This window comes from Rhinopithecus roxellana, chromosome 15, assembly GCF_007565055.1.
Source record: "Rhinopithecus roxellana isolate Shanxi Qingling chromosome 15, ASM756505v1, whole genome shotgun sequence".
In the NCBI taxonomy this organism is placed as follows: domain Eukaryota; kingdom Metazoa; phylum Chordata; class Mammalia; order Primates; family Cercopithecidae; genus Rhinopithecus; species Rhinopithecus roxellana.
Genome location: NC_044563.1, coordinates 5,606,767 through 5,625,497, shown reverse-complemented (window position 1 = coordinate 5,625,497; position 18,731 = coordinate 5,606,767). Strand labels below are relative to the sequence as shown.

The following is an 18,731-nucleotide window of genomic DNA, read 5'->3' as shown; positions in this document are numbered from 1 at the left end:
GCTCCCTCCTGCTCCTGCAGGCTCAACGATGACACTCGGTGGCCTTGGGTCTTCAGACCACTCCCAGCCCGGAGGTAGTGATGCCACCCACCTGGTGGGCTAACCACCTGGGCCCACCCCCCACTCCCTGTTCACCATCCGCATTTATCCTCTTGCACGGTTTTTACAATCTCTTTAGTTCTCCAACTTGGGCAGGCATCAGAACTCCTCCAGGCCCTGTCCTAAGGCAGTGGCGAGGGCCCTCCCCAGAGTGTTGGAGCCAGGAGGGCTGGGTGGGCTGGAGCTGGGCCCCCAGCAAGCTTCCTGCCGCTGCCGCTGCTCACTAGAGGGCTGTGCCCACGTCCTCCCAAGGCCTAGGGAGATCCTGGCATGGAGGAGGCAGATGAGCGGGTGTGTCTGGGGACCACACCTCAGCCACTGGGCTCCAGCCCACAGTGTGCAGCCTGTACTGTCTGGTCTTCCTGTAGCCTTTGTCCCCAAATCCAGTGGCCATGGACACCGTCTCTGCCTCAGCCGGCCCCCAGCTCCTGCACTCAGTGCTGCAGACCCTACGACTGCGTCCTGGCCTCGCTCACCTAAGGCCTTTGCACACGTCCCTCCCAAGGCTTGGGGAACTCCTAAGCATCCCATGGGATTCCGCTCCAGGGTTACCTTGTCCAGAGTGCCCTTCCCGCTCCTCCGCCCCCAGCATGTGCAGTGCCACCCTAATCAGCATGCCTGTCACTCTGTTTGCAGATGTGTCTCTCCTCACTACACCGTGAGAAAGAAGTGCCTGAAGGAATTGAGATTAATGATGCTGCGCTGAGTGCTGGGCTCTCCACACTGCACGTGGCTCACAGGAGCCTCCTGAGCAGTGTTCAGGAAGGGCCAAGGAGCCCAGCCTCCGTGCAGGTGTGCAGGCTCCATGCAGGGATGCGGGCCCCAGGGTCAGCAGCACAAAGCTCTCAGACTCTCCCCCTGCGGCATCATCTACCTCCTTCTCTAAACCTTGCCTTCCTTTTAGGTATAAACAGAGTGGGGCAAGTGGCAGCCAGAAGGTGAGGGAAAGGAGGTGAGGGGCCAGGAGTGGCTGTAGTGCCATTTGCTGTGATGGACAAGGCTACAGAGGTGACGTCTTTACTTCCCAGAGAGAACGTGGTTAGAGCTGGCTGCAGCCATCCTGGATCAATCTGTTGCTAACAACAGCAGTCTTTTCAAGGGAAGGTGTTCTCCAGCCACCTTGGGAAGTAAAGAATTTATGGACAGGCCTGAGAAACACCAAGATGCCTAATGGAGAGGTGGAGAGTGTTGAGGCTGTGCACCTTGGAGGAGGTGGCTGTCTCCATCATAAAAGCTGATCAACATGAAAGCCCGTCCACCTCCCACTTGCTCTATCTAACCAGGAGCAGAGCAGATGCCAGGGTGATGCTGCCTGAGGGCGCCTGGCATGGTGGAGGCAGGTGAGTGGTGGGCCAGGGTGAAGAAGAGGCCTGCATTCAGGAGGTCCCTGGAGGAAGGAAGAAAGCGCTGTTTAACGGAGGAAAGAGAGGCGGGGCACGGTGGCTCACGCCTGTAATCCCAGCACTTTGGGAGACCAGCCTGGGCAACATGGTGAGACCCTGTCTGTATAAAAAGAAGTAATTAAAATTTTTTTAATTATTAAAAAACAGGAGGGAAGAGAGAGTCTTACGGGGATAAGGAAATCCTAACACCAAAGAATTTACAGCTGATCATTTTCTAACATATGGCCCAGGAAACTTTTATTTCAATGCAAAAAAAAGGGATTCTTGTACCTTTTGGAGTCAGGATTGTAAGCCTACAATAAAATTCTAAGCTCCCTAACCGACTCAATGGATCCCTGTCTTGGCCAAGGGGACCCCAAAGAAGCCTAAAATAATTAGGTCATAACGGGAAGGGAGGGGCCAGACATGCTCAGTATGCCTCTTCCCCATGGAGTTTAGACACAGCTGACCAGGGACCAGCATTCACATTACAACAGAGATCTTGAGACTGACAAATCAGCCTCTTTTCAGCAATAAGATACCAAATTCCAGCCTGACTCTGGTATAGCATCACACGACAGATAACAAGCTCTGAAGGAAATGAAAGTAATTTGACATATTCTGAAATGGCCCTGCAAAGCTGACTCTTGCAGGGGAAATTTGCACTCTGTAGAGAATCTCCTTCCTAGTCTGACACCTTTCTAAGGTCTGGTAAGAGACATTCACCTGAATGTCTATTCTCTCTGAAGTCTGCTACCTAGAGGTTTCATCTACATAACAAGAACCTTGCCTTCCACAACCACCCACTCCCACCTCCATCTACCTTCCCTTAATTCAAGTTGACTTCAACTCTTCAGAAGGGCTTAACTCTTTCAACCAATTGCCAATTACGAAACATTTGAATCCACCTACGACCTACAAGCTCCCACCCTACCCCACTCATTGAGATGCTCCACCTTTCTGGGTCAAACCAATGTATACCTTATATGTATTGATTTATGTCTTTGCCTGTAACTTCTGTCTCCATAGAACATATAAAACCAAGCTGTAACTCAGCCACCTTGGGCATATGTTCTTAGGACCTCCTGAGGCTGTGTCACGAGCCATGGTCCTTAACCTGGCAAAATAAACCTCTAACTTGATTGAGATCTGTCTTGATACTTTTTGGCTTATAGGATTTTATCCTGTGTTATCATGATAGAAACTAAGATGGCTCTAGAAACCAGAAAGCTTGACAGTCTCTGATATAACTTTAAAACAAATGATCAGTGATGTCTGCTTCCAGGAGATGGAGTAGAAGTAGAATTTCCCTTTGTCCTTTTGCTAAGTACAATGAAAAACCCTGAACATCATCTATAAAGCAAACATACGAAGATTCTGAAAGCCCAAGCAAGAGGCAGACCAGCTAGGAACTTCAGCCCGTGGGGAGTTCCTTGGGTTTTCTTTTTGCCTCACATATCCTAGACTTGGGCTGAAGGAGCCAGCATCCTAGAAATCCAACGGCCACAGACCACAAAAGCCCCAACAAAAGCTGCCCTCTCTAGATAAAGGCCCAGGAAAGGGAAGCCTGGTAAGACAGAGAATTGTAGACAACGACCACTCTACTCCAGACAAACACCCCAGCAAACACTGTGGCTTCACCAGGCCAGCCAAGGTTGGGTGGGGAGCCTGGACTTCCTCTTAAGGCTGTGACAAGGTGGCCCAAACCCCAACCAGGGGAAAGTTGTAGGGTACCAAGTAAAGAACCAGGACTTCATCCCCCTCAACCACCCCGTCCCTGGCGGTATTAAGACTCCCCACTACAGTGTCAGCAGAGACCACCTGGGAGCCTGGATTCCGTGCCCCTCCTCCCCCACAGTAACAGGCATTCTTCTCTCCATGCATTGGGGTGGTGTCAGAGGATGGCTAGTGGAGAGTTAGCACTTTTGCCACCTCCCAGTGTGACAAGGCCACTCCCTTTTCCTGTGGTGTCAGCAGAGACCATGTGGAGGGGTGCAGTAAGAAGGCGCTCCTACCCCTCCCAGCAAGGGAAGTATTAGTGGGGAGCTGGAACTCCCACTCCTGCCCAGCAAAAATGAGGAGCAGCCCACCCATGCCCAGGTGTCCATGGAGACTGAGTGGGAAGCCTGGACTTCTGTCCCCACCGGGCAGTAATGAGGTGGCACCCCCAGCCTTTCCCCTGCCAGGGCAATATCAGAACAAGCCAGCAAAAAGACAAGGTTCAAATAAGATCCAGAGTTTCATACCATAGCACCCAAAAAGTCCAGGTTTCAATCAAAGATCACTTATCATACCAAGAATCCAGAAGATCTCAAACCGACTGATAAAAGACCATCAATAGATGTCAATAGTGACATAGTGAGTATTAGAGTTATCTGACAAAGATTTCAAAGCAGCCATCATAAAAAAGAAATGCTTCAACGAACTATTTCAAACATACTTTAAACAAGTAAAAATATAAAGTTTCAGCAAAGAAACAAAAACTGTAAAGAAGAACCAAATGGAACATTTAGAACTAAAAAATACAATAACCAAAATAGAAATTCCAGTGGACAGACTAAATAGCAGAATGTAGGGGGCAGAGGAAAGAACCTGTGAACTTGGTTTTGTTTGTTTGTTTTTTGTCTTGAGACAGAGTCTCACTCTGCTGCCTAGGCTGGAGTGCACTAGCACGATCTTGGCTCACTGCAACCTTCACCACCTGGGTTCAAGTGATTCTCCTGCCTCAGCCTACTAAGTAGCTGGGATTACAGATCGCACCATTGTACTCCAGCCTGGGCGACAGAGCAACACTGTCTCAAAAAAACAAAAACAAAAACAAAAAACTTATGTGTAAATATGTAAATATAATAAAACATATTATTACATACTAAAAACTATACAACACTGATGAAAGAAACCAAAGGAGTTTTAAATAAATGTAGAGATATACCATGTTCATGTTCATGGATTGAAAGACTCAACAAAGAGGTCAGTTTTCTCCAAGTTCATATACAGATTTAACAGAACTCCTACCAAACCCCAGCAAGATTTTTTGAAGAAATAGGTAAGCTTATTCTAAAATTTATATGGAGAGGCAAAGAAACTAGAACAGCTAAAGCAACATTTTGAAAAAGAAAAATAAAGTAAGAAGAGTCTACTTGAGTTAAAAGCTATAGTAACCGAGACTGTGTGGGCCGGGCGCAGTGGCTCATGCCTGGAATCCCAGCACTTTGGGAGGCCGAGGCGGGTGGATCACGAGGTCAGGAGATCCAGACCATCCTGGCTAACACGGTGAAACCCCATCTCTACTAAAAACACAAAAAATTAGCCAGGCGTGGCGGCGGGCGCCTGTAGTCCCAGCTACTCGGGAGGCTGAGGCAGGAGAATGGCGTGAGCCCGGGAGGCAGAGCTTGCAGTGAGCTGAGATCATGCCACTGCACTCCAGCCTGGGGGACAGAGCAAGACTCCGTCTCAAAAAAAAAAAAGATAAGACTTTGTGTATAGATACATAGATCAACAGAACTGAACAGAGAATCCAGAAATAAACCCACCCAAATCCATTTATCGGTTTTTGACAATGGCACAAGAGAAATCGATGATGAAAGGATAGCCTTTTCAACAAATGGTACTGAAGCAATTGAGTATCCATAGGCACAAAATGAAATCCAAGTTGAAGAAGAATTGTGACCTAAACCTCATGCATTGTTTTTTTAATTTTAGAGATGGGATCTCACTATGTTGCCCAGGCTGGACTCAAACTCCTAGGCTCAAGGAATCCTTCTGCCTCAGCCTCCTGAGTAGCTGGAACTATAGTCATGCAACACTGCACCTGGCTTCACACCTTATTCTTAAAATTAACTCAAAATGGATGATAGATTTAAATGTAAAATGTAAAACTACAAACTTTTAGAAAATCCGTGGGGTCTGTGGCAAGTAAAGAGTTCTCAGACTTGACACTAAAAGCATGATCCATAAAAGTTATATATAAAGATATATTAGACTTCTCCATTAAAAACACAAAAATTAGCCAGGCGTGGTGGTGGGCCCCTGTAATCCCAGCTACTCAAGAGGCTGAGACAGGAGAATCGCTTGAACTCAGGAGGTAGAGGTTGCAGTAAGCTGAGATTGCGTCGCATCACTGCACTCCAGCCTGGGCGACAGAGCAAGACTCTGTCTCAAAAAAAAAAAAAAAAAAAAAAAAAAAAAAAAGGACTGTTATCCAAAATACACAAATAATTCGTAAAACCCAACAATAAGAAAGGAAACAACCCAATTAAACAATGAGCAAAAGACCTCAACTGACATCTCACCAAAGAAGATATGCAGATGGAAAGTAGGCATATGGAGATATGCTCAACATCATATGTCATTGGGGAACTGCAAATTAAAATAGCAGTGAGATACCAGTACACACCTATTAGAATGGCTAAAATCCCAAACACTGACAACGCTAGGTGCTGGTGAGGAGATGGAGCCACAGGAACCCTCGTTCACTGCTGGTAGGAATACTCAATGATACGGCTACTTTGGAAGACAGCTTGGTGGTTTCATGCAAAACTAAAATATTATTACATGATCCAGAAGTTGTGCGCATTGACGTTTACCCAAAGGGATTAAAAACTTGTGTCCGCACAGAAACCTACATGCAGATATTTACGGCAGCTTTATTCCGAGTTGCCCAAACTTGGAAGCAACTCAGGTGTTCTTCAGGAGGTGGAGGGATGAACAGTGGTATATCCAGGCAACAGAATATTATTCAGTGCTAAGCTTGAAAAGATACGGAGGACATAAATGCATACGCCCAAGTGCAAGAAGCCGGTCTGAAGAGGCTACCTACTGTATGATCCCACCTAAGTGACATTCTGGGAAAGGCAAAACTGTGGAGAGAGTAAAAATATCAGTGACCACCAGGAGTTGTGCCAGGAGTTGTGGGGAGGGAAGGATGAACAGGCCGAGCACAGGGGTGGCTTAGGGCTGTGAGACTGTTCTGTGTGCTGTAACCTTGGATATGTGCCACTGTACATTTGTCAAAACCCACAGCATGTGGAATACTAAGCGGGAATCCTAACCTCGGCGTGGGCTTTGGGTGGTGTATCACTTTGGATGATGGTGTATCACTGTGGGTTCATCAGTTGTAACAAAGGGACGACTCTGGTGAGGAATGTTGGTAGTGGGGAGGCTGCCGTTTTGGGGGGCATGGATTATATGGGAAATCTCTGCACTTCCTGCTCAGTTTTGCTGTGAACCCAAAACTACTCTAAAAAAATACTCTAGTAAAAAAAATAGAGACCCAGCGCAGTGGCTCACACCTGTAATCTCAGTGCTTCAGAAGGCCAGGGAGGGAAGATCATTTGAGGTTAGGAGTTTAAGGCCTGGGCAATATAGCAAGACCCTGTCTCTACAAAAAATAAAAATACAAAAACTTGGCTGAGTATGGTGGTGTGAGCCTGTAGTTCTAGCTACCTGGGAGGACTGCTTGAGGCCAGGAGTTCGAGGCTGCAGTGAGCTATGATCGCACCACAGCACTCCAGCATAGGCCACAGAGTGAGACTCTGCCTCTATTAAAAATGTATATTTCTAGGAAATCATCATTTAAAAGGTTGTCACTGCAGACTCTGTCTTCATAATATGGTAATAATGTTTCTACAGTCTATTTCCAACAAAGATATGAAATGGTTTAGAGTTAAAGATGCATATAATAGTACAAATAAAAAGCATGTTTTAAAAAAGGAAAGCTGTATGGAAAAAAGAGAAAGACAGTTAATCCTAAACCCGGGCTAATGTGATTTCTGGTATTGAATAGATTTACTTCTGAATTTCCTGAAAGTCAAGGCAAAATTTAAAATATCAAACATTAAAGTTTTTATTAAAGTTTGTTGTTGAAAAACAAACAAACAAACCCGCTACCATTTTTAGGAGACTCAAACTTTTTCCTGATAATCATTTTTAAATATATGAAGAGAACATCCATGCAATCAGTGTTCAATTCTAGTTGTATCAGTGGCTGGGGCCGGGCAGTGCTCCCTGCTGCTCTCCAGCCTCTGCTGGGGGCGGGGTGTGGGTCGCAGGATGGAGGCAGGGCTGGGGGAAGATGCCGCTCGGTGCTTCCTCCCTCCTCTGAGACTATGGAAGGACTCCTGGAGAGAGTGCAGCAGGGAGACCGCACAGCCGGCCCCACGCACAAGGCTCTACGCGGCTTCACGGGGCCCCAGCTGTGCCCGGGTGCCTTCCTAAAGAGCGCGCCGCCTGCAGAACGGGAGGCCTCCTCCCTGCTTCCTCTTCTGCCCCCTCCTGCTCTCTGGATCCTCTGGCTGCTCTCATCATCTTATTCGGGATGAGGGTTCAACCCTGGAATTCCCTAAGACAGTGTATTAACTCACTCTGTACGATAACTTATTATGGTTTTAAACCGCGCCCCCACTGAAAAGGGAACAGTGCTGGCAGAACTTCAGGTACTGGTGAGAGGTTTGTAAGGGGATAAGAGCATCCAAGCCGGGATGGATACACCAAGCCTTCTGCTGACCTTCCGCAGCCAACAGCACCTTCTCTCCTAAGGATGCTCCTCGGCTGCCAGACTTTCTGTGCAGTGCGCAGGCTGTGTTCACTGAGAGGAAAGAGCGATTTCAGTGCGTGTCATTCCAAACAATGATTTCTTCTCCGTGTCTATGAAAAAACAAGGTTTTTTTTTTTTTTCTTTCGGATAAACAAAACAAAAAAACAAAACCAATAGATAATTTAACCTTAATCACAAAGGTGGTCCGAGTTATTTAATAGGTACAGAGTAGAAAGATACGACTAAGGCTGGGTACGGTGGCTCACGCCTGTAATCCCCGCACTTTGGGAGGCCGAGGTGGGCGCATCACCTGAGGTCGGGAGATCCAGACCAGCCTGACCAACATGGTGAAACCCCATCTCTACTAAAAATACAAAATTAGCCAGGCATGGTGGTGCATGCCTGTAACCCCAGCTACTCAGGAGGCTGAGGCAGGAGAATCACTTGAACCCAGGAGGCGGAGGTTGCAGTGAGCTGAGATTAGGCCATTATACTTTAGCCTGGGCAACAGAGTGAGACTCCATCTTAAAAAAAAAAAAAAGATATGGTTAAATTTGCACAGCTACACTCTCAAATAAGAACATGATACGTTAATTTGTATATCGCTTTAAAATAGCACTGGCTCTCTGCCAGACACATAAAAGATGTGATTTTCCAGCTTTATAGTCATTTTCTGTAGTCTCTGGTCAGCATAATGGCTTTATCCACGTCTGTATCTCGGCTTTCACTTCTCAGACGGGTTCCCCTGCAAGTGGCACCTACTCAGCAAGTTCTTCTCTGCTGGAAGACCCTGCAGGGCTCATGCCTGCTCAGGTTGGCTCTTCCCTCACCTCTAGGCATTAGCTCAAGTGCACCTGGCCACAGTCAGTGCATCCTTGGCCAGCGCAGGCTCCTTCTCCATAGGAGCCAGGGATTCAGGGTGAGCTCCGGTGTAATGTGGGGGGCCTGTATTCCCAGCCCCCCACTGAGTTTCCTGCTCACACTTCCTCCAGGCTCTGCGGGTGGGCCACACCTGGTTCAGGATCTCCCTAGGCAGCCCTTTGCCTCAGGAGAATGCTGGAGGACACTGTTCCCTTTTCCTCCCTCCACTCGGTGCCTCAGGGCTGTGCTGAGGTGCCTGAACCCTCTTGGCTGGTGCCAACTGAGACCTGCTGTGAATACAAGACACCCTGCATTTCAAATATTGGGTACACACAAAGGAATGTGAAATCTCAATCATTTTCATTATGATTACACATTGAAACGATGGGATAAATAAAAGATTATTAAAACGAATTTTATCTGTTCCTTTTCAAATTTTTACATGTAGCTACTAGAAACTTTAACATTACTCATGTGGCTGGCAGATCTTGCTGCTGGCTGTGCTGCCAAGAGGGACAGCAGGATAGAGGCAGCTGCCACAGAGGCAGCTCCCGAAGTCCCCATTTCCAGGTCACTTTCCAGCCCCTAAGGGTGAAGGGGGCCAGGCGGCTCCTCCAGCAGGGCGCCTCCCTGCTCGTCACGATGCTGACGGGACCGAAAGCACACACAGCAAGTGGGGAGTACGGCTGGCTGAGGGTTCCCCGTGTCACAATGCATGTCTTTACCTCTGGTTTTCTGCCACAGACTCTGGATACCAAAGGTCCAAAGGGAATTGCAAAGGGGAAGAATTCAGTCTTCCTTTTCTCCTCTGTGGCTTCCTGTGGCTGTGTTTGCAACTAGACTGTTCCAGACACAGCTCCACAAAAGACAGCATCCTCCCTGGTTGCTTGCTCACTTCTGTGCCCAGTGCCTGGGCCTGGCAGCCACACTTCTGTCTCCGCTGCATTTGTACTTGAGTTTCCTAAACACCCTCTAAGTGGCCAACACTATTAATGAATGCAGAAACATGAAAGAATATTCTCTCAATACATTTCAGGGTGGGTACTCATCAGATGAACGCATTTTCAGTTACTAAGTTAATGACAATTGAAGACATTGGAAATTTTTATTCATCTTTGCTTTACAACAGAACCGAAAGCGTCAACTTAAGAATTCATTTTACCTGCTGGTTTCCGCAAGCTAGTTATGTAAACCATATTTTACAAATAATAAGAATCTTACAACAATAATTATGGAGAAGTTAATTGGATAATAGAGCTTTTCCACAATTCAAGTAGAAACACAGAAGAAACTAGATAATTTTAAGTCCGCTAACTCAAGACATGCTGGTGCAAGCCCGGCCTGCGAGGCCCCATTGCCTGTGTCTCCTGGGGGCCTTAGGAAAGACTGACAGTTCGCGTGCCTCTGGGGAAATGTCTACACTACAGAAAATCTTTGGGTGTTCAGTAGTTCTCCAGAGATTTTAAGTGGTATCATAACAGCCTATCTGGAGAACTTATTTCTAAATAATTTGAAAAACAAACAAAAAACCATTAGCGTTTTTATGCAGAGCAGCCTCCAGAGCAACATTCTCCCAGAGGAACAGTCAACTGGAGTGAGCCCTCCTCAGGGCCTGCTCTGCCCTCCCCTGCCCTGTTCTGCTCTCTGCAGGGCCTACTCTGCCCTCCCCTGCCCTGCTCTGCTCTCCACAGGGCCTGCCCTGCTCTGCCCGCCACTGCCCTGCAGACACTCTCCCAGGACTATGGGAACCCAAGCTCTCTCCTCTGGGCCAGACAAACGGTGCTCAGGCCACACACCTCCTCAGAAAAGGGGGCACGGGTTGGCACATCTTCAGAGAGCTCTGAGTAAACTCCCCGGGCCCAGGGACGCAGGGGAGCCTGGTGGTTGCTGCAGAGCCGACCTCATGTTTCCCTAAACAACCTTTCTAAACTAGAGATTTCTAGACTAAGACAAAATCAACATGCATTCACACTTTATACTCTACTGTACTCTACTCCATTTTCAACCCCTTGGATTTAAACTCAGTGTGGAGAATCTGTGATAAGCACCTTCCAAATTCCTCCAGGATCATCTGCTCTGCCAGGCACTTGGAGCAGTGTTCTTTCTCGGCCTCTTCTCCCTGAGCCAGCAGGCAGGCGCACGTGGCCTCCACCACCTCCCAGGAGATGCATGAGGAACGTCGCCTGTCAGAAACAGAGCAGTTAAAGGCCGCTCAACAGTGCACGGTTTCTACCTATAGTACTATTTACATTCAACAGAACATTGCTTGTCCACACTATTTTAAAGAACATCATCCACTAAAATCTAATGTTGTCTTCCTCATACTGGAAACTATTAGGCCAGGCACAGTGGCCTGTAATCCCAGCACCTTGGGAGGCCAAGGCAGGAGGATGGTCTGAAGCCAGGAGTTCGAAACCAGCCTGGCCAACAAAGTGAGACACTGTCTCTTTTTTTTTTTCTTGTTTTTTTTTTTTTTTTTTTTTTTTTTTTTTTTTTTGATACTGAGTCTTGCTCTGTCACCAAGCTGGAGTACAATGGCACGATCTCGGCTCACTGCAACCTCCGACTCCCTGGTTCAAATGATTCTCCTGCCTCAATCTCCCGAGTGGCTGGGATTATAGGCACGTGCCATGATGCCCGGCTAATTTTTATATTTTTAGTAGAGATGGGGTTTGGCCATGTTGGCCAGGATGGTCTCAATCTCCTGACCTCGTGCTCTGCCCTCCTCAGCCTCCCAAAGTGCTGGGATTATAGGCATGAGCCACCATGCTCGGCCGAGATCCTGTATCTTAAAAAAAAAAAAAAAGGAAAGAAAGGAAAGAAAGAAAGGATTAACTGCTTTTAGAGTAACAACACAGAGGACAAGTAAATCTGTCAGTTTTTGACATCCCTCTCATGGCGGGTTTGAAATTTCCTCAAAATTAGATCCACTGACAAACCCAGAGGATCCCGGGCTACAGAGTCAACTAGGTGGGCCAGGTGGGAAACTGCGGAAGCAGGACTCTTAGCTGAGGCAGGGCATGGGGACAAGCCGGGCGGCTTTGCTCTGAGTCCTGTCCATGCTGGGTGTCCGCCTCTCCTCCCCACAGGATCATGTGCAGCCAGAGAAGGCCAAGTGTTCTGAGGACTCGCCCGTCAAGCCTTGGGGTCCTGCTGTCAGGACGGCCTTCCCCCTCAATGCCGCTTGGAGCTGTGAAAGAGGTTCTGAAGGACAAGTTGCACCGTATCACACAGGACCAGCTATTCTCCCGGCTGAGCTCAGCGGGCAACTGTGGCTCAGCTAGACAGCGACCCAGGTGGTGCTAAGTTGACAAATTTTCAGGAAAACTTTATAAAAGATTAAAAAGTGTTGGATTATAAAAATAGAGCAAAATGTTGGATTAAAGTCTCTCTATAAAGACAATACACAATGACTTTGGTTGAAGAAGGCAGGGCTGCCCTTGGGAAAAGAAGGGCCGTTAACACTGCAAGACCAGGCTCTAGTGCACAGGCCCCTGCCGGACTCCACGGAACACACATGCTGCTGCAGGCGATGACATTTTGACACATCACTTCACAGACAATGCAGCCAACTTTTGGTCGATTTTTACTGATAAAGACCTCTGCAGGTCGGCCAGGTGCAGCGGCTTACGCCTGTAATCTCAGAACTTTGGGAGGCAGAGGTGGGTGAATCACCATTCAGGAGTTCGAGACCAATATGGTGAGATCCTATCTCTACAAAAAATAGAAAAATCAGCCAGATGTGGTGGCATGTGCCTGTAGTCCCAGCTACTCAGGAGGCTGAGGTGGGAGGATCACCTGAATCTGGGGAGTCTGAGGCTGTGTGAGCTGTGATCGCACCACTGCACTCCAGCCTGGGCAACTGAGTGAATACCCTGGTCTCAAAAAGAAAAAACAAAAAACAAACAATTAAACAAAACACCCCTGTAGGTCACAGTCATGAGTATTTCTGATACTCTCTAACCAAATAAGCATGAATTTGGCTTCGCAAAATATTAATTAATGACATCTGGTACTTTATCTTGATTGACTATTACACTGAACTCAAAGAAGTTTTTTTAAACAAATGAATGGAATCTAATAGATAGTAAAATTATGACTCAACATTTGAGAACTCCTAGGATTACAATGCGGCTTTAAAACTGTAAATGCAAAATTATCCAACTAATCCAGATCCACAATCGCTTAGTAAGGAAAACAATTTGGACCAAGCACAGCTCTTTGCTGCCACTTCCCACGATAAAGGACAGGGAGGTACGTGCTCTCTTTGCTGCCCCGGGTCGGTGTGGCTCTGTATTAACGCAAAGGCAGTGTCAGAACTCTGCTGGCCCTGCTGGTGATCCTGGCAGCAGGGCTCTTTCATCTGGTACAAAACAGGAGTAACTCAGACAGTGAGGATGAAAAGGCCGAGCCAAGAAGACAAAGAGGACAAAACAGGTTTCCGCAGCAGGGCCTCTAAGGAAACACAGTCGCCACCCAGGATTAGCCCATGGAGGGAGGAACGGCTTCCCTCTGCCTCCCGAACACACGCCCGCCCCTGCAGGCTCACACATTCTTTCCAGTGGATAAACTGTCCTTAATTCTCCTCTCAAATTAACCTCTGTTCCCTCTATTAGCAGAGGTTAGTTCAAAGTACCTACCTATCCTGACTGAATTTTGGAAGTCCTGAAAATTTCGCTGGCGGCAGATGGCGGCTGCCTTCCAAACCTCCAGCCTGCGTGTAGTTTGGCGTGCTCATTAGTGTCTTTCGTTCTGGGCTTTCTTCATAATTTTTGCAACCAATGCATTTGCAAATAGAAGAACACATAATTTTGGCCTGGTAATACAAAATGCTTCAATAAGATTAGGTGGTCCCACAAGTCATCAAAAACTGACGAATTCTATTTGGACCTTAAATAGTTCTTTGTGTATATTTGCCCATGAGAGAGAGACAGAGAGAGAGTGAGTGTGTGTGAGTGTGAATGTGTGGGTGTGTGGAGTGTGTATGAGTGTGTGTGTGAGATGTGTGTCGAGTGTGCGTGTGTGCATGTGGGTGTATGTGGGGTTTGGGTGTGTATGTGTATATGTGTGAGTGAATATGAATGTGTGTGACTGAGTGTGTGCGTCTGAGAATGTGTGTGTGTGTGTGAGATCTGCAGTTTTCATCACATGCTGCTGTTGTGGAGACGCAGTAGTCTTGCTGCTGACGGAGCGGAGGCCGAGTGTGTGGGTTTGAGTCCCAAGCACAGAGAGGGCATTGCTCTCCCTTGTCCACCAGGGAGCCAATAGGCTGCTACGTTTGACTTGTTTTGAAGAAAGCCTGCCTTAGCTGATTATAAAACTCTAGCTTATGGTTCTCTTTCAGCATGGGAGGCTATTCTGCTATTTCTATGGGTGCAGAGAATGTACAAGAGAGTAGAATTCGAAATCTGCCCAAGAGCAGGTCTGTGGCTGGGAGCTCTCAGGGGAGACCTCTCCTGCTGCCTTGCGGTTGGATTTCGTTTCAAGCTCTTCCTGGCAATGTGATGCTCAGGGGGCCGGTGTGTCCCATCTGTACCCAGCAAGCCCCGTCTTGCCCCCTCATGCCAAATCCTTGTTCATGTGGGTCCCAGGGGCTGACCAAGAGCTGGCACTGCCAATCACTATGGTTTTTGGCTTTCTCTTTCCTTCAGCCCCCTGGGGATTTCCCGCTGTTCTTTCCAGCTGAGAGATGCATCTTCAGGGGTATGTGTTCTGTTTCATCTGCACCTCTGGGTGTTTTGAAGCAGGAGGCTTTTCAGAGTTTCTAGTCTACACAAACACCAAAGACTAAAGGACAGTGCTATCCCTTTCCTGTGAGGCTGCACATTCTGTGTGCTGTGCCCAGCATAGGCTTGGCCTTGGGGAAGTGGGCTGAGCCGTAGTTTCGTGGCAGCCAGTGAGGGCATTTTGCAGGACACAGGAGCTACTGTGAGTGCGGTTGGAATTGGTTCCTCGGGGGTGATGTCACTCCATTTCAACTGTGCATCTCTGTCATGTTTTGATTGTGTTTTCCACCTCTTTGCTGGGCACTGTGGGGTCCACCTTCCCAGGTCTTTCAGTGCATGTCTCCAGAATCAGGAGGACTATTCTCAAGCCTGACCCTCTGTGACAGACAGCCTTTGAAAAGTATAATTCACAAGAACCCCCAAAAGACCTCAAGCAAACCAAAACAGAGGTTTGTAAGGAAGGTTTGCTCAGCCGCTCCCCTGATAGGGCCTAAGGGTTCCCTCACTTTCTCTTTCTTCCTTCCCCTCAACACAAAGGAAAAGGAAAAGAGAAAGAGCAGAGAGAGGTGAAACAGCGACAGCACTGAAGGGGAAAGTGGGTCCCTCTGCTGTCATTACATCTTTGGGAAAAGAAAAAACTTTTGTCCAGGCTGTGATCTGCAGCTTGCTTTGTTACCCTCCCTCCACTGGCTTCGACCGACTGTCCATTCTGGTCTCTGATGGGCCTGTGAGCCAGGGAGGAGCTACCCTTGGTCAAAGCACCAGGTGAATGGATGTCTGGGGACAAGTGCCACAGGGACCTGGAACAGACTGAGTCTTTGAGACCAAACTGTCCCCCACGGCCCCACCTAGAGCACTTGGGCTTTGCTCAGGGAGGAAGAGGCACGGCTGCCCTCTGGGAGCCTCCACCCTGCTGGAGGACCAGCGTGGATCAGTGGCCACAGAAGGACAAAGCCACGCAGAGGGCACCCTCCTTGGGTACTCAGGGCTGGGCTCGGGGGAAGCAACATGCTCCAAAAGGAGCCCTCGGTGAATTGGCCTGGTTCACAAAGCTCAGCTGGTATTTGGGAAATTAATTCAGATTAATATAAGTGCCCTTCTAGAAACCCTGGAAGAAAAAAATAATTATATTTATCTTTTTAAATTACAGCGAAGTTTTTTAACCACAAAAGTTACTCAAAATATTTACCTGTGTTTTTCGTTAGTGAGTTAGGGAGCTGGGCACTAACCTCATAGCACTCGCAGTAGTTCTTCAGGCAGCCCGACCTCCTGCAGTTGCACCCTTTGCTGTGCCGGGGCTTGACATCGCTCAATTGGCCTTTCCCAACTTTTGGCTGGAAAGCTTCTGGGTTTCTACCAAGACATGCCTAGAGTAGAATGGGAAGCTCCATCAGGATGGACATTATCATTCAAAACTCAGCTCAATGAAGGGCATCTCATTTGAATCTGGTTGTTGTTGTAAAAGCTGCCACAGTAAGCAGTGACTCTCTTTACACGGTTCAGAAGGTGCAGCCCCTTCTTGTTTGATTTCAATATGTTTCCATACACAAAAAGGTATATTGTAGCTAAGGTTTCTTCATATTTTGTTTCCTGAGTTTCCAAGTCTTACACATTTACTGTAAAAAAAAAAAAAAAAAAAATAGATGGTAAAGATGCAAAGAAAATCATTATTCCCGTGTGGACACGTTTCCATCCAGCATTTCTGGAGCCCTCTTTCCTAAAATGGTTGAGACCGTGGACCATACTAGCAGCTCACACTGCCTCAACACACCGTGTGCCGGGCGTCTTTCCATGGGATTTATATATACATGCCTTCTCATGTAATCCTCAGAAACCTCGGGAAGTAAAATCTATTACTGTATGGTGATTGTTCTATACATGGAGAAATCCAGGCACCGAGAGGTTAAAAAACTGCAGGTAAGTGGCAAGATCCCGATTCAAAGTCCCCGTGCTGACTTCAGAGCAGGTCTCAACCGTTGGGCCACGCCTTTCTCAAGCAATACACACAATTTGTTATCCAGGTCTATTTGTTGTCCCTTTTTAATCGATCTATACACACAAATACATACATATCTTTACATACAAAATGATTCAATGCTCTTTGTAAAAATTCAAACAATAGAGAGGTCACAGTGGAAGTCCGTGGCCTCCCTTCCCCCTCCTGGGGTTGACATTTGGAATCGGTGCTATCGAGCAGCACAGCCCCCAGCACAAGGCCATCGCTGCACAATGTGCTGCTGGACAGCCCCAGCCTGCGGTGCGCGCTTTAGACATTTTCACGGATCACTGAAGTGTGACAGGCAGCGGAGGCACATATCTGCAGCTGTGGCGTGATGATCTTGTGCACGTGCGCATACCTATGTACCTGCGCACACCTGTGTACCTGCTACCAAGGTCAAGTTAGAGGACAGGCGGCCCCACAGGCTGCCTTGTGACTCCTCCCCAGTGGTGCACCCCCGCGGGGAACGCTATTCAGACGTAGAGGGCTTTAGGTTTGCCTATGCTGGTGCCACAGGAATCCCACAGCTTGTACTCCTGCGTCGGCTGCCTCCCTCAGATAACAGCTGGGAGGTCCGTCCGCACTGCTGCGCTTAGCTGTAGCTCCTGCTTTTCATCAATGTGTGGATTCATCCATTCTACCACGGATGGATGTTTGGGCTGTTTCCAGTGTCTGGTTACTCTGAATGAAGCTGCTATGAACATTCCTGTACAAGTCTCCTGGTGGACACTGGTGCTCGTTTCTATTGGCTATATTTTTAGGAAGGAAATGGCTGGATCATAGCCTACACACAGGTTTAGTTTTTGTAGCTATTGTCAAACAATTTCCCGAAGTGGTTGTACCCCTTTATATTCCTATCAGCAATGTATGAGAATTCCAACCCTTTTTGGTTTTATAGTTTTAATTGCAGATAGTACTCTTTATCCCTAAATAAAATGTACTCAAGTTTACATGCATGACAATTTTCTTCTGTCCTATGGATCTGGCTATATCAAAATTGGTAAGATATTTCAAGTCCTTTATCCATAATTCAAGAGGAGAATTAAATTATTTTAGAAAACAATGCAGAGAGCAGCCACACCCTTATAATTGTGTCCTATTTGCACAGAACAGTCTCAGGTCTACAGTCGATGGCCCTCAATTTCCCATCGTGAATGAGTGGGCACTGGAAGTGTCTCCCTGGAGTGGGTTGACAACCCTGAGCCTAACTGTCCCTCCCTTCTCCCTGATTATCTTTTGTGCCTACAGAAAGGGATAAAAGCTGCAAGCTCCTGTGTTTAGCCTTCAGCAGAGTGGTCATCGGGGCCATCGAAGTAACCTTTTGCATCCCTGGGAAAACCTAGATTCTTTTCTTCTGGAAGCTGAGGGGTGAAATTTAAATTGTTAACTTTTACAATTGAAAATGTAGGCTGCCTGAGCACTTTCACCCAGCCTTCTCACGCAGTGGACTGTCTACACGTTTGTGACTACACCGCTCCAGCTCATGCTTATCTGCTATGTGAGATGACCCCAAATGTCTAAACTCCAAGACAAAGTGGACATTCGCATGTTCTTGAATCAGAACCTTCCTAGGCTGCTGCATCTCCAAAGATTTCCCACGTAATAAAGGGCAAAAGGCCTTTCTCTGCCTACCACTTTTATAACAGCCGCTTGTCATGGTTCAATACTCCCACCAGCAGGAATCAAGTCGTGTTCAATGTAAATTCTTCAAAACTGTAGGTTTTTTCCAATGAGGAATCTCTGGAGATCATTTTATGAACATCTCAGTTTGAAATGCTTTTAAAATGCATGCATTTAATGGACATTTATTACCTTAATGGCTTTAAACCGTTCAATTTCATGATGCAAGTTATTGCAACAATTATTACAATTGCAGTTGTTGCAAAAGTCCCCACTGGCGAAGCAGTCACAGTACCTGTGAAGGAAAGGACAGAGTGAGTGGCAGGCACAGACAGCACAGTCAGTAGTGAAAAGAAGAGCACACACGTATAAGGAAAGAGCAGGCAATGTGCTGCAGTCAGAACACTGAACGCTTTTATAGATGGCTCAGACTCCTTTTTATATGAGAACTAGATCAACCAGGATGATGTTCACCAGTGACTAACACAGAAGGGCGCAAAACTAGTTAA

At 47.2% G+C, this 18,731-nt stretch overlaps 1 protein-coding gene across 1 annotated transcript in view; it reads right to left on the bottom strand.

Moving 5' to 3' along the window:
- Window positions 1-10,867: 10,867 nt before the first annotated feature.
- TESMIN (testis expressed metallothionein like protein) overlaps window positions 10,868-18,731 on the bottom strand; it is a 47,880-nt gene continuing 40,016 nt past the window's right edge. The window contains exons 7-10 of the mRNA XM_030918212.1: window positions 18,415-18,517; window positions 15,833-15,970; window positions 13,518-13,693; window positions 10,868-11,060 (exon numbers count right to left, since the gene is read on the bottom strand). Of these exons, the coding sequence (XP_030774072.1) occupies window positions 10,868-11,060; window positions 13,518-13,693; window positions 15,833-15,970; window positions 18,415-18,517 (610 nt within the window). The remainder of the gene's footprint in view (window positions 11,061-13,517; window positions 13,694-15,832; window positions 15,971-18,414; window positions 18,518-18,731) is intronic.